General features: G+C 47.4%; 9 protein-coding genes across 9 annotated transcripts; 4 read left to right on the top strand and 5 right to left on the bottom strand.

The window, feature by feature from the left end:
* Window positions 1-69: 69 nt before the first annotated feature.
* J7337_010866 (uncharacterized protein) lies at window positions 70-1,246 on the top strand (the record flags this gene model as incomplete). Its single annotated transcript, XM_044828436.1, has 2 exons — window positions 70-78; window positions 131-1,246. 2 exons carry the CDS (start codon window positions 70-72, stop codon window positions 1,244-1,246), a joined length of 1,125 nt encoding a protein of 374 aa, XP_044676990.1.
* A 165-nt stretch (window positions 1,247-1,411) lies between these two features.
* On the bottom strand, window positions 1,412-1,806 carry J7337_010865 (uncharacterized protein; the record flags this gene model as incomplete). The annotated part of the gene is made up of 2 exons (XM_044828435.1): window positions 1,412-1,721; window positions 1,775-1,806. The coding sequence occupies 2 exons, from the start codon at window positions 1,804-1,806 to the stop codon at window positions 1,412-1,414; spliced, it is 342 nt and encodes a 113-aa protein (XP_044676989.1).
* A 1,169-nt stretch (window positions 1,807-2,975) lies between these two features.
* On the bottom strand, window positions 2,976-3,695 carry J7337_010864 (uncharacterized protein; the record flags this gene model as incomplete). The annotated part of the gene is made up of 1 exon (XM_044828434.1): window positions 2,976-3,695. The coding sequence occupies one exon, from the start codon at window positions 3,693-3,695 to the stop codon at window positions 2,976-2,978; it is 720 nt and encodes a 239-aa protein (XP_044676988.1).
* An 892-nt stretch (window positions 3,696-4,587) lies between these two features.
* On the top strand, window positions 4,588-5,929 carry J7337_010863 (uncharacterized protein; the record flags this gene model as incomplete). Its single annotated transcript, XM_044828433.1, has 2 exons — window positions 4,588-4,877; window positions 4,930-5,929. 2 exons carry the CDS (start codon window positions 4,588-4,590, stop codon window positions 5,927-5,929), a joined length of 1,290 nt encoding a protein of 429 aa, XP_044676987.1.
* Window positions 5,930-6,591: 662 nt separating this feature from the next.
* J7337_010862 (uncharacterized protein) lies at window positions 6,592-8,402 on the bottom strand (the record flags this gene model as incomplete). Its single annotated transcript, XM_044828432.1, has 2 exons — window positions 6,592-7,550; window positions 7,604-8,402. The coding sequence occupies 2 exons, from the start codon at window positions 8,400-8,402 to the stop codon at window positions 6,592-6,594; spliced, it is 1,758 nt and encodes a 585-aa protein (XP_044676986.1).
* A 3,527-nt stretch (window positions 8,403-11,929) lies between these two features.
* Window positions 11,930-15,253, bottom strand: J7337_010861 (uncharacterized protein; the record flags this gene model as incomplete). Its single annotated transcript, XM_044828431.1, has 2 exons — window positions 11,930-15,091; window positions 15,176-15,253. The coding sequence occupies 2 exons, from the start codon at window positions 15,251-15,253 to the stop codon at window positions 11,930-11,932; spliced, it is 3,240 nt and encodes a 1,079-aa protein (XP_044676985.1).
* Window positions 15,254-16,599: 1,346 nt separating this feature from the next.
* Window positions 16,600-17,745, top strand: J7337_010860 (uncharacterized protein; the record flags this gene model as incomplete). The annotated part of the gene is made up of 1 exon (XM_044828430.1): window positions 16,600-17,745. One exon carries the CDS (start codon window positions 16,600-16,602, stop codon window positions 17,743-17,745), a length of 1,146 nt encoding a protein of 381 aa, XP_044676984.1.
* A 671-nt stretch (window positions 17,746-18,416) lies between these two features.
* J7337_010859 (uncharacterized protein) lies at window positions 18,417-20,320 on the top strand (the record flags this gene model as incomplete). The annotated part of the gene is made up of 4 exons (XM_044828429.1): window positions 18,417-18,647; window positions 18,668-19,050; window positions 19,205-19,935; window positions 20,022-20,320. The coding sequence occupies 4 exons, from the start codon at window positions 18,417-18,419 to the stop codon at window positions 20,318-20,320; spliced, it is 1,644 nt and encodes a 547-aa protein (XP_044676983.1).
* A 1,999-nt stretch (window positions 20,321-22,319) lies between these two features.
* On the bottom strand, window positions 22,320-24,374 carry J7337_010858 (uncharacterized protein; the record flags this gene model as incomplete). The annotated part of the gene is made up of 1 exon (XM_044828428.1): window positions 22,320-24,374. One exon carries the CDS (start codon window positions 24,372-24,374, stop codon window positions 22,320-22,322), a length of 2,055 nt encoding a protein of 684 aa, XP_044676982.1.
* Between the last annotated feature and the right edge of the window lie 1,945 nt (window positions 24,375-26,319).

Here is a 26,319-nt window from a genome sequence, read left to right as displayed (position 1 = left end):
CTCGTCCGACGGAGCGTGCACCAGGCCTTCCAGCGCGGAGTCGTCAAGTTAACACGATTACCTTCATCCATGCTAGAGGTAAGAGGCATTGTCCATATGAAGGAGCATCAGTTCTAACAACAACGTCTAGTTTAGAGTCGAGCATGTTCTTATTGATGATGAGCAACCTGTGGATATGAATGGTACTATTGCTTTGCTGGGTGACCATTCACGGCAGGGAGTTGAGAAGGCCGATGCACGACTAATTGGTTCACATGCCCGCTTCTCTAGAAGCATCCAGCTAGTGAATCTTGCAAGGACCATTGCTCCTGGCCTGTTCTCTGAGCCGAAAACCACCACATATATCCCTCAACCGCAGCTCCCTGTCCGCATGCGCTCGAGTAATCTTGGCCTGGGACACACTTTCGCACGTCCAATAATGCTTCTGTGGCGGCTCTTTCCATCCAAAGTTCGTATTGCGGCATACGATCTGTTACGGAGACTGGGAAGATGCTTCTATGGAAAGGATGGAGATGCACAGGTTCAGAGGTTACCTTTTGGACTATACCTCAAGTACAATTCCAATCCGGATACCCTGAGGAATGAGTATAATGCCCTCAAGGTCTTGGAAGCAAAGACAACCATTCCTGCGCCACGAGTCTTCGATATGGTGTGTCAAAATAATGACGAGGATGATTTGAGTTATCTTCTCATAAGTAGGGTTCCAGGCACATCATTGGCAATATGTCGGGATGCGCTTTCTGACCAAGACTACGCCAACCTCTCCGCCCAGCTCAAGGACTGTGTGTCACAAATGCGGGATATTTCCAAGCCCGCGAATAATGGTATGGCCATCTGTAATACCTTGGGCGAAGCCTGCCGCGATCCGCGAATTCGAGATTGGTCCCCCATCGGACCCTTTCCAGATGAAGCTTCTTTTAGCCAGAATCTACGCTTCTCAGACGAGCCCAGCCGGCGTGGACACAAGATTGTTTTTACACACGGAGACCTCAACCCTCGCAACATCATGATGGAGAGGATTAGTAGCTCTGCTGGAGTTAGTGGATGGCGGCTAAGTGGAATTATAGACTGGGAAACGGCAGGATATTATCCTGAGTATTGGGACTACACTAAGAGCATGTTTGAAAGCTTTCGGTGGCCAAGAAGGCATAACAACATGATGCAAGACGTCTTCAGTGAGTTTGGTAATTATAGCGAGGAATTGGCGGTAGAGAGACGGGCCTGGGAGTCAGGAGACGGAATTTGATAAACGAGTGAATTGAGTGTAATGACTGTGACTACTTAAGAAACGCCCATATGTTGAATATGCCATTTCGCCCCCATATCTGCCCCTCACAATCCCCTGTCCGTAGATCATGTAACCTTCTTTCTCAGTTGACATAATCTGTTAGTCTGATGAAGCGCATTTCACTTAGACAATGAAAACCGCAACGACACCATTGAGGGTACCAATGCATTCACCATCAACGACGTTGCCAGTGAAAGGGTTGCTACCATCAGGGTTGTTGCTGAACCCACGGACTGCAGATTTGGGAGTCAGAATATACGGCAGGAAAAGATAGATGGTGAGAAACGCACAAGCAAGGTTGTCTCCGTTGGAGTTGACAAACAGACCACCACGAGAGCCTGAGGGACCACCGCTATGGAATGTGCCGCCCTGGTTCGGGTCATAGTCGATGAAGCGAGATCCAATAAAGTTTTGGCAGCCAGTATCAGAGTAACTGAATTTTGGTCAGATCATAAGACATGTTATATTCAGTGCAGGGAAACCAACAAGTTGACCTGGACAGAGGCAGCCATGGCCATGGTGGCCAAGGTGGCGACAGAAAGAAGGCTAGTGAACTGCATATTGAGATGAATCGATTGAGTGATGAGTATTTATGGTTGTAATGTATTAGTCTGGATGAACAAGATTGTGAAGCGATGATTGTCATGATAAGTCCTGGGACCCCTGAGCCTTTATTTACCTGTCAAGCTCTATCAGATGCCGCCAACATTCCCATCTGTACGTCGCAGAAGGCTCAACGGAGACTATTCTAAACCGAAACTAACACAGCCATGAATGAGCGTACTCATAAGCGGAAAGAATTGCATCCGAGCCACCATTTCGTCACAAAAGTTCGTCGCATGAAGTCATAGCCCATAGCGCAGCTCGGACCCCCGGAGAGTATACTCAAGAGAAGCCCGTCAAAACGAAAATGAGGTGACCTATTCTGGGACTTACAACTCATGAATGTGCGTTGCTGTGTGATGGTCATGCATGAATGCATCGGGTTTGGGTCTGCGGACTCCGCAAGGATAAAGTGTCAGGAGCCGTCGTCGTCTGCCATCATACGCGTTGTTGGCCCACTCGTTACTATATGGTGGGTAGTAATGCGCGGTTCATCGAGGTTCCCGTTCAGAGGTAGGATTCTAATTGGTTCCCTAAGAGGAAGAAGGTGAGCTGTGAACGGAAAACGGCACTGGCTCCGCTCCCATTCTCATGCAGTATTGACTACATAGCGTTGCGTGTGTAGCACAAGAGCTGTAGACCAATAACATTGTGTCTGTAGGCTGCATCAATCTTCGGCGACGTAAGTCGAGGCTGGTACGGGGACGACTTCTCTATTTGCTTATACCATCCTCGGAAGGTCAGGGAAAATCTGGGGTTGGCTGTTGTGTAAGAAAAGGTAAGCAGCTACAAGCTGAAGGGAAAGTCCTCTATTCCACCTCTTCCCGTCAGTTGCCGCAAACCTCCTCATTTTGATATGCCAATCATTAGATTTCACAGATCGACGTGTAAGCGGGGAACATAAGCGGTGACTACCTATAAGTGGAGGGGAAGCGGCCCGAGACGGATCAATCAAGCCGAAATAAGGCTGACATCAGAGATTTATGAGGTAACGAAACGGCTTGTTATTAACTCTTCCGCATGAACTCCGCATAGTGTACTCTATCATAGCTTGAGCCTTTCTCTACCGCGAGTCTCGTTCCACCTAAGAATCATAATACTTGAATATGTGAGTAGAGATCTTTTTTCCTTTCGAATTACATCTCTGAGGCAAAACATTGAATAGCCCATCCGCATTCCGAGGCTCATAGTCCAGTGTCGAGGCAGCCTGAATAAGTACAGGCAGGCCATAATTCTCTTTGAGCCAATAGGCCATCATATCCATAGCGGCAACAGCGCCAGATCCCGTCCAAATATTCCCATCAATGATCCATTTATTCTCTCGTGTCCAATTGACTTGAGGCCAGCGGTTGCGAACCCACTCAAATTCGATGTTGTTGACAGTCGCTGTCTTTCCGTTCAGAACACCCGTCGATGCGACAAGACTTGCTCCAGTGCAGCTCGTAAAGAGCAACCTCCCTGCAGCGACATGTTTGCGGATGAAGTCGGCATGCGTTGGGTGCAGATCGAAGTTCCCGAGATAAGGTCCTGGAACAAGCAAGATGTCAAGTTCAGGGCACTCATCTACCGTGGTTGTAGGGATGATAGTCATCTGGCCAGTGCCGAGCTTGACAGGATCTCTGGTAACGCCAATATGGTGGAAGGTGAATTGTGGCGCCTGTGAGATGAGATCATCGCTAACAGGTCCATACTCTCGATTGATGCGGAATGCCGACTTGTTGGCCGAGCCGAGGAGGTCCATAGGTCCACTGGCATCAATTACTTGATACGCAAAGGCTAGAATGCCGAACTGAACGGTGGCCATGACGGAAGTAGACAAGATATATGTTTCTCAGTATATGTTGGGAGAGATTGATAAATAACATGATATCGACAGAATGACCGCCAGGCCTATTTATGCCCTAGACCTTTGTAAAGTACCATATTAAAAAGCGTTGATGATAACGGGAAGGTCCACAGAGTCTCCACAGTGACTCCAAGATTACAAATGGTTGTAGTGTCTAATATCCGTGATCATTCGGATATAGTCCTAAGAATCAGTTTGAGGTTTTGTCGCTTCCCTACTTTACTCTCATGCACGTTCCCAGCTGTTAAAGACTGCGATCCGGTTCATTTATACTGACAAAGAAAATAATGACACTTAACAGACAACCCTATGATCTTTTGCATGGATATCCAGAAAATTGCGCTGGACATAGCTTCTGGCACAACATGACTGGCTCACTTGATCTGGGAATTGAGTACTCCGTATCCGTAATTTGCTGGGTTCGGCAACGTGATTTATATCCGGACGGCTCCGGATACAGCATCGGGAATTTCGGCACCTTGAATCAGCACATTTAATTTTACAAAAGGATTTACAGTATTATTCAAGATGATCGCCTTTTGAGTTGCCAAAGCTGGAGAGAACTGCTTTCGTTAGTCGCGTCAGCAGAAGGGCGCTGATTACTCAGATGGATTACTCGATGCGCATGACGTTGATAGGCTTACCCAATCGACTCTCTTGGTGCCCTACCAACACAAAAGAGAATTGTTGAAACCGTAGAGTAATCGTTGTAAACGAAAAGTGCTTATAAATCAGAAATTGAGATCAGGGACTGTCTGATAGAGTCACATCAACATGATATGAATGTATAAGGGTGCTTTATCTCCATACCAAAAGCCAATTTTCAATCTATCTCTCATCACAAGTCATCATGCGGTGCCTGTATCTACTCATACTTTCCGTCGGCTCTCTCTGTGCTACTTCAGAGACCATCTCACTGCCGAATGTCAATGCCACCTTTGCCAAGACCCCTAAGCCATTCCAGATCCATGTTGATCAAGGCTTCATTGAGGACACCCGGCAGCGGGTTGCTCATACAAGGTCACCGTTGTTCATAAATGAGTCAAGCGATGGACCCGGTACTGAGAATTTCACAAGCGTTCGTGACTTCTGGGTCAATGAGTATGATTGGAACACTACGGAAGCTTCTATCAACAAGAGGTAGGATTACAGCAACAGATATCCTGACAGTGATTGCTAATACTGTGCAAAGATTCGAGCAGTTTACGACTATTGTTGAGCCAGAAATCGATAACGTCACTCATTCTGTACCGCTGCACTTCGTACATCACCGCTCACCCAGGTCGGATGCCATACCATTGCTGTTTATTCATGGGTGGCCAGGGTCCTTCCTTGAAGTCGGTAATATTATCGAACATCTGACAAATCCACCAAATACTTCTCTACCAGCGTTTCATGTTGTTGCGCCTTCAATCCCGGGCTTTGGATTCTCTCCTGCACCGACACAGCCAGGGTTCGGCCCCGCGGCGGCTTCCTATGCATTCAACGAACTGATGCTTCAGCTTGGCTACTCCCGATACGTTATCCAAGGTGGAGATTTTGGTGGCGTCATTCTTCGCTACCAAGCTCACAATTTCCCAAAGAATGTGATCTCAGCACTCAGCAATTTCTGGATCATCCAGCCTGGGAACAACGACCTTCGCCGACTTGCACAGGGGGAATCAACGCCCGATGAGGTTGCATACATCAAGATCATAGAGAATTATGAGAATCAAGGATCTGGCTACCGACTGATTATGTCTACGGAACCACTCACCCTGGCATTTGGTATGACAGACTCGCCACTTGGAAATGCCATGTGGATGTACTCCATCATGAAGAGGGTCATCGACCCGGCTATCATGGCTTGGACTCCCGAGGAGATCATTACTTGGTCCATGATGTATTGGATCCAGGGTCCATACGGTGGTATGCGGTTCTATAAGGAAGTTCAAGACGACGGGGGCTTTGAAACACTCGACTTTGGCACCCTGCCCGTGGTAGAGATCCCTGTCGCCATCAGTCAATTCCCCTATGACTTGACTTATCGTATGCCGATAGATTGGGCAAAGCGAGGAGGAAATGTTCTAAAAAGAACTGTACATGATCATGGCGGCCATTTTGCTGCTTATGAAGTCCCTGATCTGCTTCTCCATGATATATGGTCTTGGTTCGGAGATAAGGAAGCTTCAGGGACCAAGGTATTCGACTAAGCGGATTCATGAGGCGCCGATAAAACCCTGAATAGTCCTCAGTCTTATAGGTAGACTAGACCATAGATCGCAATAAAACTTCTGGAACATTTCTAGGACTGGTAAAAGATTTAGTTATAAAAGTGTATCGTGATGTGCATCCCACACTAACTTCGAGGTCAATCGAAAGGTTTAAAAGTCATGTCCATTTGTAACGCTCCAAGTACCAGATCCTATGCAAAATTCCAAGAAACGGGCAAGGTTTTATTGTCGCCCAACTAAATACCACAGACCCTACTTCGGTTTGAGGCATTTCGTATATGAACCTGCGCGACCTATTGGAACAAAGCTGAGCAGGTGGTATGAGTGCTCCAGGTCTTCTGGAAAGCAGTTGTTCTAAAGCAGATATAATGGTGTTCGGAATTCATGAGAGGAGATGTTGCTGTCTAAGATTCTATAAATCTCAATAAAATACATTGTTATTTTGGAATTCTTCCAGAGAAGATCGCTCCCCACAAATCGTTCTAATCAACCTGGTTATGAGACACTCAATTAATGGGTGATGCCACGAAGCCAAAGAGTGCCTGAAGCCAAAGACCATCTAGAAGCCTTGATCCGGGACTACCAAGGACTTTTCTCTCCTCTAAACACTTGACACTTAGCGAGGCAATTTCCTCAAAGTATCACGTAGCGAATTTGCTGAGGGCACGTAGCTTCGCACCGTAGAAGAACAGAACCCACATGCCAAAGATGCCAATGATGCTCAGGCCTCCCAGAAGGCTTGTGCCTTTTGCAAAGCCGAGATTTTTGTAGAGTGGATGAGCAAAAAGAATACTGCCGCTGGCTAAGGCACTTCTCAAGAAGTCGTTCGCTGCGAACAGTGAAGCAGAATATTGAGGGTAGGCCATGGGAACATAGAGGAATACTACCTGCAGCACTGTGAAGATTGAGCCGGCATAGATTGTTACTCCAATGACTGGCACGATCCAGTGTATGGAAGACCTAGCCGTCCATGCAAATATGAATAGGCCAATAGTCGGGCCGAAGCAGGCGGCAAGTCCAGGCGATAGTACCTCTTCTTGTTGGGCGATGCCAGACTTCTTCATTCGTGGTATGAGCACGTAATAGAGATATGCGCCGTATAAAATAATAGCCAAGATGCATCCAACTGCGATACAGATGAACACAAGGCCAACCTCCCCAAGAGTCATGTCATAGTAGACCGGAAAGACCAATGGGAAGACCTCGAAATCTATGTTATCAGATGCGAATGCAGAACCAAGAGGAACACAGTACTTACAGGAGTAGTATATAGCGTAAAGAATGGCCGAGTATATCTGTACAAATAGGACTGCTGGATCCTTGATGGTGATCTCGAGGGGCTTGATCAAGGCATCTACGGCTATACCTGAGACTGTAAGATGTGCCTGATCAATCTCGCTTTGGGACTGCAGCCTCTGACTACCGGCAAATCGGCGCAATCTTTCGGCTCGGCGAAGGAGGATGTTAGAGGCGCTAGTTTCTGGCATGAAGATAAACAGAACGATGAGTACTGGCGCCGAGACCCAAATTGACTCGTACAAGGACCAACGCCACCCCTTTGCTATAACAGCGTATGCACTGATCAAAGGACCAAGAGATGCTGCGAAACAATCAGTACATCTCCGATAAAGCCAAAATCGCTGTAACACTTACGACCGCAAGACATGGCGCCAACCCAAGCGATCATGGCGAGAGGCATGTGTATCATCCCATACATGTCGCCCAATGACGCACCACCAGAGGCTAAGCAAGGAGATCCGAAGAACCCCTGCAGAAAACGTAGGACGACGAGCCCCGCAAACGAATCAACCAAGGCTGTTGGGATCGAAATGATAACGAATATGCCGAAGGTGATGATGTAGACAGGATTGCGACCAATGCGAGGTATTTCTCCAAGGGGAGAGAATAGCAATGGACCTATGCCGTATCCTAGAACGTACATAGCAAGACCGAGCGTCGCTTCAAGGTTGCTGACTCCAAACTTCTCCATAACACCTTCAACAGAGGGTGAATATATCGCAGAGCTCAGATACACAACGAACGTGTAGAAGCAGATGATCAAGCCAATGAGGGCTCGACGTAGGTTGGACCAGTTCTGCGGGTTGTCGGGATCTTGGTCAGAGTACCAGTCAACTAGAATGACTCCATTCTCGGTAACATTGGGCGTGGCACGAGTAGGTCTATCAGTTTCTTGACTTTTGGCCTCGAGATCTAGGCATTCGATGGTATTCTCATCGGATGTTGGATTGACGATAGTCGAGGGAGTGTCAGTCCCAGTATGGAATGCGGTTCTGAGGTCGGTACTGTTGAGGACATGATTCCAGGCAGCAGGTAGCTCAAACTGTGGACGTTCTTCTGGATATTTGAAGAAGCGGTTGTTGGTAACGAATCTGAGAATTTGTCCCAGTGGCGCGTCTCGGATTGTGTCACGAAGAGAATCGGTGGTGTACATGATTCTTATCTGGTTCTCAGCCTGACCTTCAGCGGATAACAGTAGATAGACACTGCTATCGGTATGGGAATTCCGGGGATGGTAAGAATGAATTCAATATTTAATCAATATTTTATTTTATACGCTACATACAGTGTTCCATAGTACATCAAGAGTCTCACGTTATGTAATGGCGTCCGAGTCAGTAACGTTAACGTCCATCATGCGCATTCTCGCCAATCCCGACCCCGCAGGAATAAAGAACTTAGATGAGATGGAGCATAGCCGACTTCGCTTTAGAGATTAGGAAGCCTGGACGGTACTGACTAATCGACAGATGGGAGTCCTGTATATCCGACCACTGTCGGATACCAGGCGCAACCAATTGGAACCGAGCTATAGTCGGACAACAATTACTCCGCTGTAACGTGGAGAGATTATCAATCCGCAATCGTCGACTTTAAAAGCAATTGCAAACTGATTATGAAGTAGAAGATGTCATAGGATATATATCCGAAAGCCCACCGGTAGAAGGAATGTATAGGTATAAAAGGACCTGCCGCGACAGGGGAATGTGTGTGATGAACTGGAAAGCCCTAAGTCCAAGTTATGTCAACCACATCACCTTGCAATTCACTCCTCGGTATTTCGGTGGTCTTCCTGACTGTCGCTCGTCAAATCAATACACTGTTTCGGCTTGGCATCTACAGGAGGGGATGCACTTATGTCACTCCGTTGTATGAGAGACCTGGGAGACCTTTGGGTTTCTGGAGGGGCAAATATTCGTCCAGGTGGCCACTTTGATTGACTGGGTGATGGTCGACCTGCGAACACCGGTGATCCATCCAGTGCATTTCCTCCTAGCCGCTCAAGAGGGGAACCTGAATTTGGGGATGTAAAATTGAAATCAAGCTTATGCCCCACCGAGCTTGGCTTCGGAGTCTCGTCGTCAGAGTCCTCAGATAGCTGCGTGGACAGTCGACCAAGAACGTCGGGCCTTTCAGATCCATTCCTGCTACTTGATCCAGCCTTCAGTGTTTCAGGAGTTTTCCATAAGAGCGTTGTGTCGTCGGAAAAGGACGTATGGGAAAAGGCTGAAGTAGAGGATACAGAAACGGCAACCTCAGAGTGAGCATCGCCATCATCTTGGTGGGTGCCTGCGGGTGATCTTGATCTTGACTCATAGTTTGTAGGATTATAGTCAGAATCATCTGGGTTATCATCATCCACCTCTGCAAGCTCGGATTCTTGTATTGAGCTAGCTGTCTCTTCGCGATGGCCTCGGATCGGCAATTGTGCTGTTGCCTGAGCTCGGTGAACGGCTTCAACTTTAGTCGTAACTGTGGAACCACTCGCCACAAGGAGATGCAGCCTCTCTGTAACCGTTTTTTCGATTGGTTTGGAAATTAATTGCCTCTCCATGGAGCATATATGATGCATCAGCATCCCCAGGAACAGCGGCGTGACCTTTTTATGTGCCATATCATCCAATTCCATTCCAGAAGGAGCATCTAGTAGATCGCGAACTATGGGCACGACGAGTTTTCGCTGTTCGATATCTTTCTCACGAAGTGCTCGTGATTCAGAGGTCAGTAATAGGTCTGCAACCATTCCCGTCTGTTGCTCGTTGTGTATATGTCTCCACTGCTCGATGTACGTGGCGACAAGAGGCTTGAGGACTCGGGTTGCCCACGTATGTGCATTGTCAATGATCATATGAAAGGCCAGAATGTCGACAAGGCTTTTGATGTCGCCCTTCCAGATCCCTCGCATGACCTATTCACATCAGTGTAAGCTTTGATGGTCTACGGGCCAGTGATGGCAATACGAATGTAGCCTTCTTTCCGCCTTCTTGTTAACACCTCGTCTGTATCCCTTCGAATACATGGCGCGTCAAAGTTCTCGGCAAAGTACATAAGCCATACGGTGACAAAAGATCCAACAATGGTAATTGTAGGAATCGGAGGGATGTGCGCGTGTCTGGGAAACTCAATAGCATATTGAGCTGTCTGCTGGACCAAGTCGATTGCACAAGCTGTGGCGTTGGCGGCTTGGCGGTTAAAATCGCGTTCGAGACCTTCATTTTGATCCTTTTCTCCCTTATGCTCTATGATAAGCCAAGGATAATACCGGAGGTTAGCCTCCAATGGGTTCTTATCAAAGATACGAAAAGGAGACGACTCAAGGCCAACTTTGTTCGTGCTTGAAGTGTCAACCAAGTGAAAGGCTCCATAGCGCGGGAGTCCCCAGCTTGGCTCCATTGTCGCGCTTTGGGATCTACCACTTTTGGGAGTCTAGTATTATTATGATGGTGGTAAATCGGCAAGAAAAGGACTTGACCAGGCTTCGGGCTCTTCACTGGCCTTAATCGTGTTGTTGTTGCCGTCTGATCGGGTTCAAATAAGGTCCACATCTGGTCACTGCTTCTGTTCATCATGTTAAATACGCATGCTGGATAAGGCTTGGTGTCAAGCATACCGTATAACCCGGTCATAGCAGTACTTGTTTCGTGATACTCTAGGTAATTGTGTAAGCTGCAATGATGTATATATTGTAACAAATGACTCACCGTCTTGAACCCTCACTAGACGTTGACAGAGAGTCGGTAAGCCGATCGAAGAAGCACTTTTCGTAAATCCCCTGCCAGACTTTTTCACCATAGCCCCCACCGACTTTGCCAAGGACTTCATGTTGAGTCTTCTCTGCTGCTTTACCAATTGGTTCGAGACCGAGGCCGCGGTCCAAATTCTCCACTACCTCTTTTGAGATTTCAGGAAAAGATTCATTTCTCCCATTGAGGACGCATGAAAAGTCCGTCAAACAACCTTTGACCTCTTCCACATGAGATGGGAGCACAATGCTCGATAGGAGCGGGTGTGTCTCATCATAGAAGATTTTGGCTTGACCAAGGCTGTAACGATTCCAAGACATATTGAATCAGACGTGCATATATGTGGTGAAAAGAGGGGAAGGAGGGGAATAAAATAGCTCAGAACCTTGGGAGTATGTACGGGGTCAGTGAATTACCCATCACGGTGCCATAGGACCAACACTTGGTCATGTGTGGAGAGGCTACTTAACTTCTCGCTGCTCAGAAATCCAACTTCAGGCTGCTATCGAAGGTAATGAGGACTGCCTAGAGAGGATTCCGGCTCGTTCCCGTTGCAGGACTAACGGGCGGCACACAGAGGTCTTTCCCATTTCATTTGCTCGATCTGGTCACACTGCTGGTTAATCCTTGTAAATCTTCAACCAAGTGCATAACACCCTGTCTCAGGTCCTCGCCCGCGTGGTTCATGTGGTGGTCTATGTGGGGATAGATGCAGTCTGCTTTAAATATGGAAGGTCTTTTGAATGCACTTTAGCCACAGAGCATAGCGCAGCCCGTGTAGTAGCGTGACCACCTGCCAGCATGACAGCGTTTCAATGATAGTTCTTATGATTGCGATACCCATAGTGATCAACAGTCCATTGAAAGTCCCCTATTTCTCATAACATTCAGTATAACAATATAATGAACCTGACAAAGTTCCTAGTTATATTAAAGTCTAAGGGTATTTCGATAGCAAGTCCCGCATTTCGTCAGTCGTAGCATATGAAAGAGCGGTCTTTTCAGCTTTATCAACCTTATCAGGAATTGCTCCTCGATCTAGAAGAAGACGCGCAATATGCACAGCATGGATGTGACCGCTCGAAGCAACATATGAGAGCGGCGTCCTGCCACTGTTATCTGCGTGATGAACATCTGCCCCATGGTCAAGCAGTAACTTAGTAGCCATATAGTTATGATCAACCGCATATGAGAGCGGCGTCCTGCCACTGTTATCTGCGTGATGAACATCTGCCCCATGAGAAAGCAAGAACTTAGTAGCCCCATGGGAAAGCAATAGCGAGACAAAGTCTGCACTGCCACCAATATCTGCTGCATGTGATAGTGGCGTTCTACCATTTATATCGTCTTTATCAACTTTCGCACCCTGAACCAGAAGCGCTTCTGCTATGCTTGGAGGCAGATAGTGACCATGAAATGATAACGCTATATCTGGTTGGCCTGGTGGGGCGGTGTGGGTATCGTAATACTGCGTGCTAACAGCGTACGAGAGAGCTGTGCGTTGGTTGTATGTGTCCGAGATATCAGTACAGGCGCCGCTATCTATTAAAATGCGTGCATGACCCTCTAACTTGAACCTGACTGCTAGTAACAGGGCGCTCTGCCCTCGAGTGTCAATTGCATTAATGTCGCCACCCTCATCTATAAGCTGCTTCATGATTGAAAGGTCGTTGTTCAAAGCAAACATCAATGGCGTTCTTCCCAATAGATCGGTTCTCTTGACTGTATCGCCCCGAGAGAGCAACATCTGTACAATTGATTTCGTGGCCTTCCCTTGCTTCAACGACCACGTCAGGGCTGTGTAACCATCGTTGTCAGTTGCGGAAACATCGACGCCCTGGCCAATTAGCAAATGCACCTTGGCTTCGGACTCGATTTGGCTACATACGGCCCCGAAAAGTGCTGTTTGTAGCCTGTTATCCGTTACAGCAACACTTGCTCCGCCCGAGAGCAGCAATCGCATGCATTCTTCGGTGCCTTCAGCTGCAGCATACATAAGTGGTGTCTTGCCGCCACTGCAAGTATGTTCAATATTAGCGCCTTTTTCAAGTAGGAGACCTACAGCAGCGGTGTTTCCATTTGCAGCAGCAAGACAAAGCGGTGTCCGCCGGAGCTCATCTCCGTTTTCAACGTCGGCTCCATTCTCAAGCAGGAATCGAAACGGAACAGAAATATCATGACTATGCTGATTGGCAACTGAAAATGGTGTCTCGCCACGGGAAGTTCGGAAGTTTATTTGTGTGTATGGCTTGGAGGAAGCAATAGCTACTGAAGCCGCAATGAGGTCGCCATCTCGTAAGACATAGTAAAGAAGACCTGATTTTGGGTTAAATTTGAAGTTGCGCCCAAGTCCGTGCTTTACTTTCTTTTCGATGTCGTATTCATTGCATAAGGAGTGTAAATGTGAAGTCGCAGGCTCTTCACGTATCTCCCTTTTGAGAAGCCTCCAGATTGTGGGTCGGATACCCGCAGCCATTGCTGCAAGGATAGGAGCGCCATATCGCTCACCTTCGATGTCAAAGCAGGACTGATTTTGTTGGTGGCTCTCTATGAGGCTCCCAAAGCCATATTCAGCTAGGAGGTATAAAAGGCTTGCACTGGTGGTATGTCGACGCACATCTTTGTCCTGGAAGACATTATTGTGTTGAATCCATCTTGCAAGTTGGAAGGTTTCCAAGAACTTGGTCTGGCTAATATGTCCCTCTTCTGCTGCATTTGCATGATAAAGAACATTCTGTACGGCATACCGCAGAAAAGGAAACTCGAGGTCTGCGACAACACAGGCTTCGGAGAGATGATCCTTAGAATCACTTTCTGGTAAGCCATTCTCTTCCGTGTAAGATTGCGTATACTTGTAGCAACACCTCTTCAACTGATCATGAATCTCTGCACCAATATCCCCTCCCGTCTCCAGGATGACTCTGAGGCCATTTTCTTTGAGCAGAAAATCTCTGACTGACTCATGAATGAATTGAACTGTAGGGTCCTTTTTCACCCGCGTGACTTCAGCAAGGCCTTTAGAGGAGCTCAAAATGAAGTTACCAATGGCAGCTTCTCCAATTTCGTCTCGATCCCACTTACAAATGCTGCATTCGGCGTGTGAGCGAATCGCGAAATAAAGTTGTTCTGGCTTGAGCGGATTTCGTGCGAAAAGAACCCATTGGATGCATAGCAGCAATTCATCCTTGTTGACATCATCTCGCGTAAGAATATCTCGAAATAGCTCGTGAAGATCTCCTGGAATCTCTCGAAGTGTTTGTTTCAGAGTGTGTATACGCCCTTGATCGTACTTTTGCTGTAAAATGCCAGCGACAAGCACAACCCACATAAAGACACCGGACGCCTTTTCTTTGATCTGAGACCTAACCTCTTGAGCGAGCTTGCTGTCTCCGATTTCCAACTCGCTGTCAAGATAGGAAATGATGTCCTGCTCATGTCCTTCTTGTCCTTCCAGAACTAGTTCAATCTTCTTTGGCATCGTGATATGAGGATAATGTCTGCTTGCCAAGCATACCTGGAAACTGATTCCTTCGGCGGCGCTCAAGTCACCCAAACTCTTGAATGACGATACCATGGCTCGGATTTCTGACTCGTCGCATTCATCCAATGCGTCAATAAAAACAACCACAGAAAAACTCCCAAGGCTCTCCACAGTCTGCTCAAATAATGCTCTCAGTGCCTCAATGTTCCATTCGTGGTTCTCACCTATCCCCAAGACCAGTGCAGGATCCAGCGCACTATGGAGCGTCGGAAGCTGTTGGAGAATTTGAAGTAACAGGGACCTGTACATGCCAGTGGTGGACTTCTCGAGCTGTTCTCCCCGTGCATTGAAGAAGAAAGAGATGATGATTTTGTCTTTCATACTTCGTCGGGCATTGCTGAGAATGAACTTCATCAAAGTGGACTTTCCTGCCCCTGGCTTTCCTTTGATCCATAAAAAGCCATGATGTTCATCGACCTTGTTGGGATTCAGCCAGTCAAGATACTCGGCTCTCTTGATGATCCATTTGCATGTTTTCCTATGAGCCTTCTTGATATTGTCATGACGAGCATCAATTTGATTGAACCTTAATGATTGAAGGAGAGCTTCGATTGATGGCTGACTGTGGCTACCTTGTTCTTGCATAGGTTAGTCTAGACTCATGATATCGAAGGCTCCCGAGCGGAAGTAATGAGAACCAACCTTGGTCATCGGGACACTTTCGCTTTTCTCCGCGATTTTCATGCGCCTGATCTCGAAACTGAACTGTGGAATATCCATAGTAATTGTGGTTATTGATCGTTTGAGCTGTGTCTCTGCGGGTCAATGACTTGTTCCCCAAGTCGACATTATGCCCGGTGACTGTGCTCGCAAACTCCGAACCACCCTGGTGCAATCTTGATGGTCCGGACATCACCAATCATGAATGATTCGTCTTGTGTTCATGCGCTACGTCGAAGGTGGGGGACAAAAGATGAAGAACTGGAATCGCCGTTTGCCGTGGGAAAAAAAAGTCTGATGCTCACACCGACTGACCGCAGCGCCCAACTAAGCAACCAGCCTCATTTTCAAACCCCCAGCACTGTCTCAGAAACTACGAGAAATGATTGGCCAACACCAAAGCCGTCTTGCGCCGGGAACACAGTCTGGGGAATGACCTCACGGATAATTCCATGCACAGACAAGACATAGATGACTCTTTACAACCCTACTTTACTCGAAATTTCTCCCATTAGCCTGTTATAACCTGTTCTTCAATTCGAACGCTTCACAGTTATGAGAGCCATGGAAATGGGTGGGCGAAATGTGCTAGCTCCCTGGTTACTGCTTGCCCTGCGTAATCCTGGTTGCCGAGGATGGCCTCAAGCCCACAGAGCAGATTCCAGGTCTGTCATTGGGTCAACGCCTGCAGACACGAAACAATATATGCAGCCACAAAGAATTATCACCAACACAATAAACTAGACAATGACCAAGGCTTTGTTTTTGATGACGCACTCACACCCTCTTTAAATTTCGAGGGTTGGCTTTTGACCGATCTAGGCGAGGAAAGAAAACACAGAACCTCGATCCTAAGTGACAAAAAGACTTAGGTAATATAGTCTAATGTTAGGATAGCTTTTGATGAGTTTATTTTGGCACCCTAGATTAAGGTTTGCTGTTTTCTTGCCCCCCGAGGCCGATGAACAGATTTGTGTTATTCGCTTTGCGGGAAACGGAGTGAAGTCAGCAGACATAAGGATTTGACCACACGTTTCATGGATGTCCAAATCAGGCTTGTGAATTTTGAGCCGATCACGACACCGCCTGCATAAGATCTGGATGCTGAGGGCCCCGCACAGCTGAAAGAAGAAGCGGGGGCAGGTGATAATAAAGAGCACTCAGAGTTGCTTCGACCCTACAGCCACTTCTGAGAATTGGGGACCCCGACACGCTGAGAACCCTCCATGGTTGTCTGCTATATCTAGGTGGCTAGGGATATACACCCTTCCTTCAATCAAGAACATAAAAGTTTTCTGGTCCAACCACTGAGTCTCTTAACCTTGACAAAAATCAGGAGCCCTCCGAGAACGAAACCGGTCCTCTCTTTCCATACATACGGGCAGAGAGTGAATATCTTCCTTGAAATGAGCAGCTACCAGCGACCTGTCAGCCGAGAGGACTTTCCAGTCGCCCTTGTTTGCGCCCTTCCCCTTGAGTTTGATGCTGTCTGTATGGTAGTCGATGAGTTCTGGGATGAGGATGGTGATCAATTCGGCAAAGCTGAAGGAGATCGTAACATGTACGTTACTGGGCGCATCGATAAGCATAACGTTGTGATTGCATTGTTAGGCAAGGGAAAGGTAAACTCAGCAACCGCCGCGACGAGCCTACGCACAAGCTACCCGAATATTTGCCTCACAATCCTAGTTGGAGTTTGTGGTGCCGTCCCTTCAATTACAGAGAGGGTTATTGGGCTGGGTGACGTAGTTATCAGCGACACCATTGTTCAATATGACTTTGGGCACCAGAAGGACCATGAGTTTGTCCGAAAGAAAACCTGTCATGATGATGGGGTACCGAAAGAAATCAACAATTTCCTAGAAAGCCTCCAAACAGTCTTAGGGAAAAGACGGCTCATGAAAGGGTCTGTGACAGATTTTGAGGAACTCAAAGAGACTGCCTCTCGTCTAGGCCAGCATGGCAGATACGAAAGGCCAGAAAAAAGGATCATTAGCGCTTCTAGATCAATGTCACAATCACTGACTCTGAGGAGACCAGAAGTTGATCATGCTATCGACATACAAGGACCTGCTATCCACTTCGGGCCCATGGCTTCAGGCGATACTGTCATGGTCTCTGCCGAACACCGTGATCGGATCGCCGCTGCTGAGAACATCATCGCATTCGAGATGGAGGGCGCGGGAATATGGCAAGAGCTACCATGCATCATTGTCAAAGGGGTATCCGACTTTGCTGATTGTGAGAAAACCAAGGAGTGGCAAGACTATGCTGCTGCGATGGCCGCTGCGACATCGAAAGCTATCTTGAAGAGGTACATTCATGCTGACAGGAAGGTTACTCCTCCTGCAGGCCATTCTCTCTTAGCTAGGCAGCAGGGGTCAAACTATGGCGGGACGATAGAATCTGTTCATGATGTGAACCAGGGCAATCGCATGCGTGTCTCATCTAGCCAGCCACCTCGAGCCTATGAGCAGGAAGGGTCTTCATTTATGACGAATATTCAGTCTGGTGCAGGTGTGCAACAAGGAAACGTTATGGAGTTCTACTGAATCGTAGCCCCTGCATATCTTACAGGAGGACAAGGAATTATGTGTCATTCCTTTTGTTCGGTACAGCTCATGAGTCGGATTCTCCCTACTTTCAGTCAGTTGATTTCCAGGTACGTGTCTTAATCAACCATATGGAGAGCAATAAGGGCCACCTATAGAGCTAGAGATATTAAATTGAGTACTGGTTGCTATTAGCATCCTTGTTCTGCGCTTCGCCTAGAGTCATGTCAAACAAGAACTGAGATGCAAGATGAGTCCACAAAGGCCCGCGCTCTCAATATTGAATCAATATAAGCATCGATGGATGGAGTCTGACACTTCAATGGCGTGGTAAAATTATCCAGAATGATTCCCCTTTTTTATGATGGCCGGCTTTAACGGACTTAACGACTTCACGGCGTTTGTATCAACTACCTCCGTTGTGAAGTCGATGGTAATGAGATTCTCTAGTCAGTATTCTATTAATTGATAATTCTATATATCGGGCGATAATATCTGTCAAAGTTTGCGCGTTAGGCTTGTTGCTGGAACTTACTGCGATTTGAGTTCTATTACCTCTTAGATCGTCCTTCCAAATAGTCAAACGACAGAAACACAGCTATCAGACGTTACCTACTTCTGAGTACATGATCGGAAAGGAAACAAATATGTCCACAGACAAATCGACAGCCATGGACGTCGACGAGGAGAAGCAGACTACCGAGTCAAGACCACCGTCTATTGTGACATCTTCAACTGCCAACGGCATAGAAACGCCAGAAATCCGCGACGAAGATGCGAAACGAGATGAGGAAAAGGCTGTTATGGAGGCAGAAAAGCCTATCGAGTACCCGCAAGGCTTGGAAATGTTCTTCATCATGCTTGCTCTCGTGCTTAGTATCACTCTCTGCTCTCTCGACCAGGTAAGATCAACTATTCCAAGCACCCCTTCTCCCCACCTTCAACGCTGAAACCGGTCAAGACCATCGTCGCAACTGCTGTCCCCAAGATTACCGATCAGTTCGGCCGCCTGCAAGATATCTCGTGGTACGGCTCAGCATACTTCCTCACCCTTGGAGCCTTCCAGTCACTCTGGGGCAAGATCTACAAGTTCTTTCCTCTCAAAACAAGCTTCTTGTTGTCCATCTTTATCTTCGAGCTCGGAAGCCTGATCAGTGCGGTTGCTCGTAACTCGACGACTGTGATTGTCGGACGTGCTATCGCTGGCTTGGGAGCTTCCGGTGTTGCCCCTGGAGTGTACACGATCCCTGCTTTCATCGCCGCACCGGAGAAGAGAGCTACATATACGGGTTTCATTGGGCTATCGTATGGTATTGCTGCTTTTGCCGGACCACTCATTGGTGGAGGACTTACAGATGGGGCAAGCTGGAGATGGCAAGTAGATTCTCTTGAGATTGTGGCTACGAAGCAGCTACAGACTTTACCCTCGGACAAACTCAAACTAACGAACTTTCTAAAGGTGCTTTTACATCAACTTGCCTATCGGTGGTCTGGCCATTCTCGTTATTCTCTTCACCTTCAAGACCCCCGCCGGGGTCAAGGTCGTCGACGCTACACTCAAAGAGAAGCTGTTACAGATGGACTTCATAGGCACAGCGCTCGTAATGGGCGCGTCTTTGTCTTTGCTCCTGGCACTTCAATATGGTGGTGTGACCCATGCGTGGAACTCAAGCGTCGTCATCGGGTTGCTTGTCGGTTTCGTCCTCATGATTATCGTGCTGATAGGAGTAGAGTTCTGGCTGGGAGAGCGTGCAATGTTGGCCCCACGACTGATTCGCCAAAGGACCGTTTGGGTCAACGCGGTATGGAGCTTCTTCTTTGCTGGATCATACTTCATAACGCTTTACTATTTGCCTATCTACTTCCAGAGCATCGACAACCAGAGTCCTATCGGCTCAGGTGTACGAAACATTCCGCTCATTGCGCTGTTCAGCGTTGCGACATTTGCATCTGGCAAAGCCATTACAAAGACGGGTACTGCTGCCCCATATCTGGTGGTTAGTTCGATAATCGTCACCATTGCGGCCGGTCTATTCTATACTCTCGACATTGGGACGTCGACGGGCAAATGGGCTGGATATCAGATCCTGGCGGGATTTGGATATGGCGTTGGTCTCCAGGTTCCTGTTGTCATTTCGCAGGCTTTCGCTGCACCCAGTGACATGGCTCCTGTGACTTCTATCATTATATGTGAGTACATACTTTCCCTACATATCTTCGTCACCCTGTCCTTCAGTTTCTTATGCAACCTGCTGACATTCGATTCACCCTTACAGTTTCTCGTACCATTGGTGGTACATTCTTGATCACCGCTGCGCAATCTGGCTTCATCAACCAGATCATCCATAAGCTATCCAGCACTGTGCCTACCGTTGATCCAGCATTGGTTACAGAAACGGGTGCCACGACCCTCCGACAAAACTTCTCCGGCGCTGAGCTGAATGGTGTACTGCATGCTTATGTGTGGGGCATCAAAGTTGCTTTTGCAATAACTATTGCGGCTTGTGGCATCACAGTCCTTACGAGCGTGTTTAGCAAGTGGACGAATATCCACCACAAGAAACAGACCTCATAAAACACTCCTCATATTGTGTATGGAGAGGGGGGTCATCTCATGTTCCTTTAGTGCTTCTACCGGTTTCCTTCTAGTCATAATACTTATCTAAGGAGAGATGTGGGAATTGTAGTAGTAATTGGACTTTGCTATCCTATCAATTGGTAGTAGGCCCGTTGAGCTACCGAATCCAGTAGTCGATACGGAGCACAAAGTCGAAGGTAATGCTAATATGAAGCACGAGACAAAAATTGAGGAACATCTCCTCTATTCACACGAAGAAATTGATATCAACGTACATCGCTCTGAGAACTTCTGAAAATAATTTGATCCGTGACAATCTCTCTTTTGGCTTGTTCCAGTCAAGGTCTAAGTCCTCCGATAGAAACGGAGATGACGGCCTGGACTCCCAATGGTCACCACCTTGCCGAAAAGCCTCTTCCCAGTAGTCCCATTCTTCTCCCTGAGCCGCAAGAGAACGTCCGTAGAACATACGCAGCATTTTGGGGGCTAATCTCGTGATATTCTCAGTCCGATCCTTCCAGTCACTATCCAACCCCGTCTCAATTACAACGCCTAGTCTGTGGCATGCCCAAGGGCCATTCCAGATTGGCCAGAAGTCGTAATACATTGTTCCGAATGATAGGTCTTGGCTTACATCTGAGAGCTCTTGATCAGTGGGACCTATGAAGGTTTCGAGCTGCTCCCAAGACCAGGCCTTCTTTCTCTTCCTTTTGTAGTCTGCTTTCCAACTGATGAGCCATAGGAGGAGAATATCAAGAGTGAGCCATTGACGTCCTGGTAGAGAAATATTAGCCTCGCCATCGGAGGTTACTATAGCTTCCATTCTTATGTACTCTTGATCTGTTAGATTGCGCAAAAGCCAACTGCCTCCAGGTTCAAGGTTGAGGCGTGGCAAAGAAGCTTTCAGGGTTGAGTGAAGTCTTTCGGGAATATATGCCGCTTCAAACTGCTTGAGGAAAACCTCTTCGTATAAACAGTCGTAGGGGAATGGTACTTTCTCATAACTGTCCGCAGATTCCTTGAACCAAATCGATGCACGAGTTGTCTCTATCTCATATCGGCGACCAGTCCGCGCGGATTCCCTCTCCGTATCTTTAGAGGTCGGTTCTGGTAGTATGTGCTGCAGCGCTTTAGGAAGAACACGCAGTCCCGCGGCAGTGCAAATTATCGGAGTGTTGACCCAAGAATATTTGTTCTTCCACCGAGTATAACTACTCTTTATCCATATGATGGCGTGAGACCAGAGCCTTTGCGAACACAAGGCCAAAGCCATAAACTCTTCTACTTTGATAAGTTCACATATTACTCCCAGAAGCTCGGCAAGGAGCATCTATAGTCGGGTTTCACCCTGTAATGGCTGCGACGTCGACTTCGCCGATTGTGGCACTGTCACCTCGTCCGAGTTGATCTCGACACCTTCCATTGAGTTGCACAGGAACTTTAAAGCTTCAAAACTCAAATGATGTGTGCAAAAAGATGGAGGATCCATATACCTTTCAAATCCATGACCGCCGATATTCTCATCCGCTGTTTCTTTTCAGGTGCGAGGAACATCCAGCATTCTTTACGGCTTATGACCGGGAAGTTACCAGCGTCTCAAGGCTCTTCTCCATGAAGTCTGCGTCGCATCTTTGAGTTCGCTGAGAGATTAGGGAAGATGTTAGACTGTAAAAGTGCTGCTGCCTGCTTATGGTCTTATATATCCACATTTTGTAAGAATAGCCCAGCCAATCATGCTCGTTAGTCTTCATTACTCATCCAGATACGATGCATTGCAAAGTCCACTAATCGGATGATATGTCATGAAGGCAGTAATTTAGCCGGGCTACGCGATTTGTCCCCAAGTGAACCTTTTTAATCTACTTGATGACATGTAGCTATCACTCTTAACTTCTGTGTATCGAAGTAGGACTATTAAGCGAGCGTTCTTGAAAAGTATAATTTATGCATCTAATCTTGGAGTATGGTGGTGGTAAGTCAAATCGCCCAATGCCTGCTAATCCAGCCTCATGCTAAGGTCTGGCTTTCGAAGCCATTTCAATAGCTTTCTCATCAGAACTTGCCTATCCATTGGCTTGGGGATATAATCGTCCATCCCTTTCTCCAGGCAACGCTCCATGTCGCCTTTCAGCGCATAGGCGGTCATGGCAATTATAGGGAGTCGTATACTGCTACGACGTATCCGAAGTGTTGCCTCGTAACCATTCATAACAGGCATACTGATGTCCATGAGTATCAAGTCAAAGGTACCAGCCGCCGCTGACAGTGACGACACAGCTTGAGCGCCATCTGAGACAACTGTAATATCCTTGAATCCAAAACCATGCAGCATTCCGACGAGGACCTTTTGGTTGATGATGTTGTCCTCGGCTGCAAGGATCCTCTTTGTTGGTGAGATCTTCAATAATTGTTCTAGTTGCGTGGCAAGATCCTCGCCTTGTTGGACCTGATGCTGGGGTAATTCCGCTCCGAGTCCCGGTGGAGCGGTTATAGGTTCGGCCTGACGGAGGCTGCTGAGCTTCTTTACCTTAAACGAGAACCAAAAGATACTGCCCTGTCGTTGCGGGTTAGGCTTATATCCAATGTTCCCTCCCATCAGCTCAACAAGTGATTTTGCAATTGATAACCCAAGACCTGTTCCTGGACGCCGCTTCTGGTCCGGTGTATCAAGCTGCGTGAACGGTTTAAACAGCTCTTTCGCGTCGACTTCTGTAATTCCATGCCCAGTATCCCAGACTTCTGTTTGTATGGTGTGACTGGTCTCATCTTCAGCAAGCAGCGATGCATGCACCGAAATGTAACCCTTCTCGGTAAACTTTACAGCATTCCCCAGAATGTTTTCAAAGATCTGACGGTATCTCAAAGCGTCCCCTTCCGCCCATTTTGGTAAATTTGACGATAGCTCCAATTTTAGAGATACTCCCGGTTGCACGGTAGTTTGTGCTCTTCGTACGGCCGATGTAATGACATTCGCAATATCCAGCCTCTCGTTCCTGATGGGAAAGGTGCCAGCCGCAATCTTGGAGTAGTCAAGAATATCGTTGATGATGCGTAACAGAACATGTCCACTTTCTTGGATCATGTTGGCTGTCTCCCGTTGCTCTTCAGTGAGGCGACTATCCAGCAGTAAGGAGCAGGCAGATAGTACACCATGCATAGGGGTACGGATCTCGTGACTCATATTTGCCAGGAAATCATTCTTCAGCTTGGTGCTTTCCTCATAGGCAGCGGTCAGTCGCAGTTCTGCCTCTTTTCGTTCAGTGAGATTCCTTGTGACTTTGCCGAAGCCAACATGGATGTCGTTCTTATAAATGGCCGTTATAACCACGTTGGCCCAGAACCTGCTGCCATCTTTACGATAGCGCCAGCCCTCATCTTCGACCCTGCCTTCACGCAAGCAAATCTCGAGTTCTCTCTCGGGTTTTCGAGACTGGATGTCTTCTTGGCCATAGAATTTTGTAAAGTGCTTGCCAATGATTTCTTCCTTCTTATAGCCCTTGTTTAGCTCTGCTCCAGTGTTCCAGGTCATGACATTCCCACGGGTGTCGAGCAGGAAGATTGCATAATCTTTGACAGCCTGCACAAGGATGCGGAAAGCGTCGTCGATAGGTAGCCAGCTCTGTGTTATCTCGCCGCTGACCGTTGTAGTGTGAGGCTCGGCTTGTTCCCATTCTATGGCCAGGCACAGTAGTTCATCGCCTTTGTGCACGGGCATGATACGTGCAGTCCAAGAAATGCCATTCGCGATATAGGCCGCATGACATAGACGGAGAGCACGAGCTTCAAGTGCAGTTTCAATCGCGTAAACAAAGGGAATGCGATCAAACCTTTCGGTAGGCGATCCATGATAGAGGGCAGTGAAGAGGTCTTGGCCGACAAGGACCTCGCGCTTACGTCCCCAGGCCTCGAGCAGACCGAGTGAGGCTCTTTGGATGCGATAGGATGGGGACACAACAAGAGTGGGGACGGGCAACAAGTCGAGGATGTCTTCCATGTTCATGTTCATGTTCATGGTGGGGACGGTAATATCAAGTTCCTTGGCCGGATCCATGGTACTCATTCTTGCGGGCCTGATCTACGTTAATGCATGGACTGGTCGCTAATACGACGTCTCTTTGCTTCACGGACTTGAGCCAGCATCAAGTTGTGAAGGGAGAGCCCCCGTGACAGTGGAGGAGGGATTTTCAGCTCTTTGGCGCTAACCCATCAGATCATATTATGATGTCAGAATTTTGTCATGGCTGTCACCATTTGAGTACAATTGTGCATTAAAATACATTAACAATATTTGATTTTTCACCAACGTCTAGCCTGCCTAGATATTCAAAGGTCTTGCCTGAAGTCACGAATAATGTTATTTTTACGGTGGCCCATCAACCACGGGATCCGCTACTGACATGTTTTTGCTCACAGCTCGTTGCTGAACTGGCAGTAATTGGTGGAAAACAAAAATTGGTCAAAGACACCACATTACTTAATGGCTATGAATTATCAAACAACGAAACTGGCCCACCAGATCATTTCATTCTGTCCCGCAGGCCCTTTGTGTTTGTGGTGTATGCACGGCATTTAATTTAGTTGCTTCTTATTACCCAACACTTGGTATGGTCAATCCAGGGTAACCATGCACTGAAACAGGGCGGGAGTGGCCTGAGCGTCGGCCAAGAGTCACTGCCGGACTGCAAGCACGGACCAAGGAGTCGTCTTCGTATGCGAGTGTTTGGGTGCCAAACCCCTACACGTAATGAAAGTGAACGCAGGTGAGAGCTTCGGCGCATCATCGACCGATCCGGATGTTCTCGGATGGATTTGAGTAAGAGCATATGGGGCCGGACCCGAAAGAAGGTGAACTATGCCTGTACAGGGTGAAGCCAGAGGAAACTCTTGGGAACCGCATGTGGATGTATTCCATCATGAGTAGGGTCATTGACCCAGCTATCATGGCATGGACCCCCGACGAGATCCTTACTTGGTCCATTGGTATGTCCTTGTACGTCTTTATGATTACCCGAATAGCGGAGATGTATAATTGATTAGTTAATAGATGTGGGAATGAGAATGAGAATGAATATATAAATATCTAGAGTAGAGATAGTCCAAGACTTTGTAGCATCCTCTGTAGAATTGACTACCTAAAGTGTAGTCTTATATGTGATCTGCAAGTATATTCTGCACTATGTTGGCTTGGCCTGTCTCATTAAGATGCCATAAGGTTTAAGTAGGTATTGATCAGTAATTCGCAGGCATAACCGCCGAAAAGTTTCCGCTTGTCGGCCTTCCGTATAAATGGACCGTTTCCCCAGAGGTTTGTGTGGGTATACCCGCCCGGTGAACAAATTCCTGACGCCGACTATTATTAACCTTTTGCTCTGGCCTCTTTCGTGCTGATCAGAAAAGTTATCTCATCGCGCCTTCAGACCATCAAGTCGGCGAGACTAATGTGTTATGATCAGCTTGAGCCGTAAGCCCAATGACCCAGTTAAAAAAGCAAGAACTGATTCTAGGTGGTGAACGGTAGCCCAGATAGAACAAAATGCCATATCAAAGACCCAGAGGCTGATACAATAGATATGAATCCAAATAGCGAGCCATAAATCCCATGACCCAACTCGCTGCCCCCTTTTTCTCTCTTCAAGTATTTCAAAGTATGCTGCAGCTCGACAGTAGAGTAACCTTCGCAGTCTTATCTTGATGATACTTTTCTCTTTCTCCCGGATCATTTTCAAGCGATTGACTCTCTCGCGAATGATAGGACCCGATATTACAGCATAGTCTGCAATTTCCGCAGACTGATCCAAGTGAAGAGTGTATAGATCGTCTGATTCGATCTCAAGGTTTTGATGCTCTTCAAGAAGCCGTTTGATCTCTCCTCGAATCCAATCTTTGCTGTGCTTAAGAATGACGGACCATTCCTTTGTGGAGGTGGAATATACTACCTTTTCTGAGGCTTCTAGTAGTATGGCAATGCCCACAGAAGGTATTTTATTTCCATACAA

The sequence above is a fragment of the Fusarium musae genome, chromosome 8, assembly GCF_019915245.1.
Source record: "Fusarium musae strain F31 chromosome 8, whole genome shotgun sequence".
Lineage (NCBI taxonomy): Eukaryota > Fungi > Ascomycota > Sordariomycetes > Hypocreales > Nectriaceae > Fusarium > Fusarium musae.
Note: the sequence above shows the minus strand (reverse complement) of the source record. Positions and strands in the feature narration are given on the sequence as shown.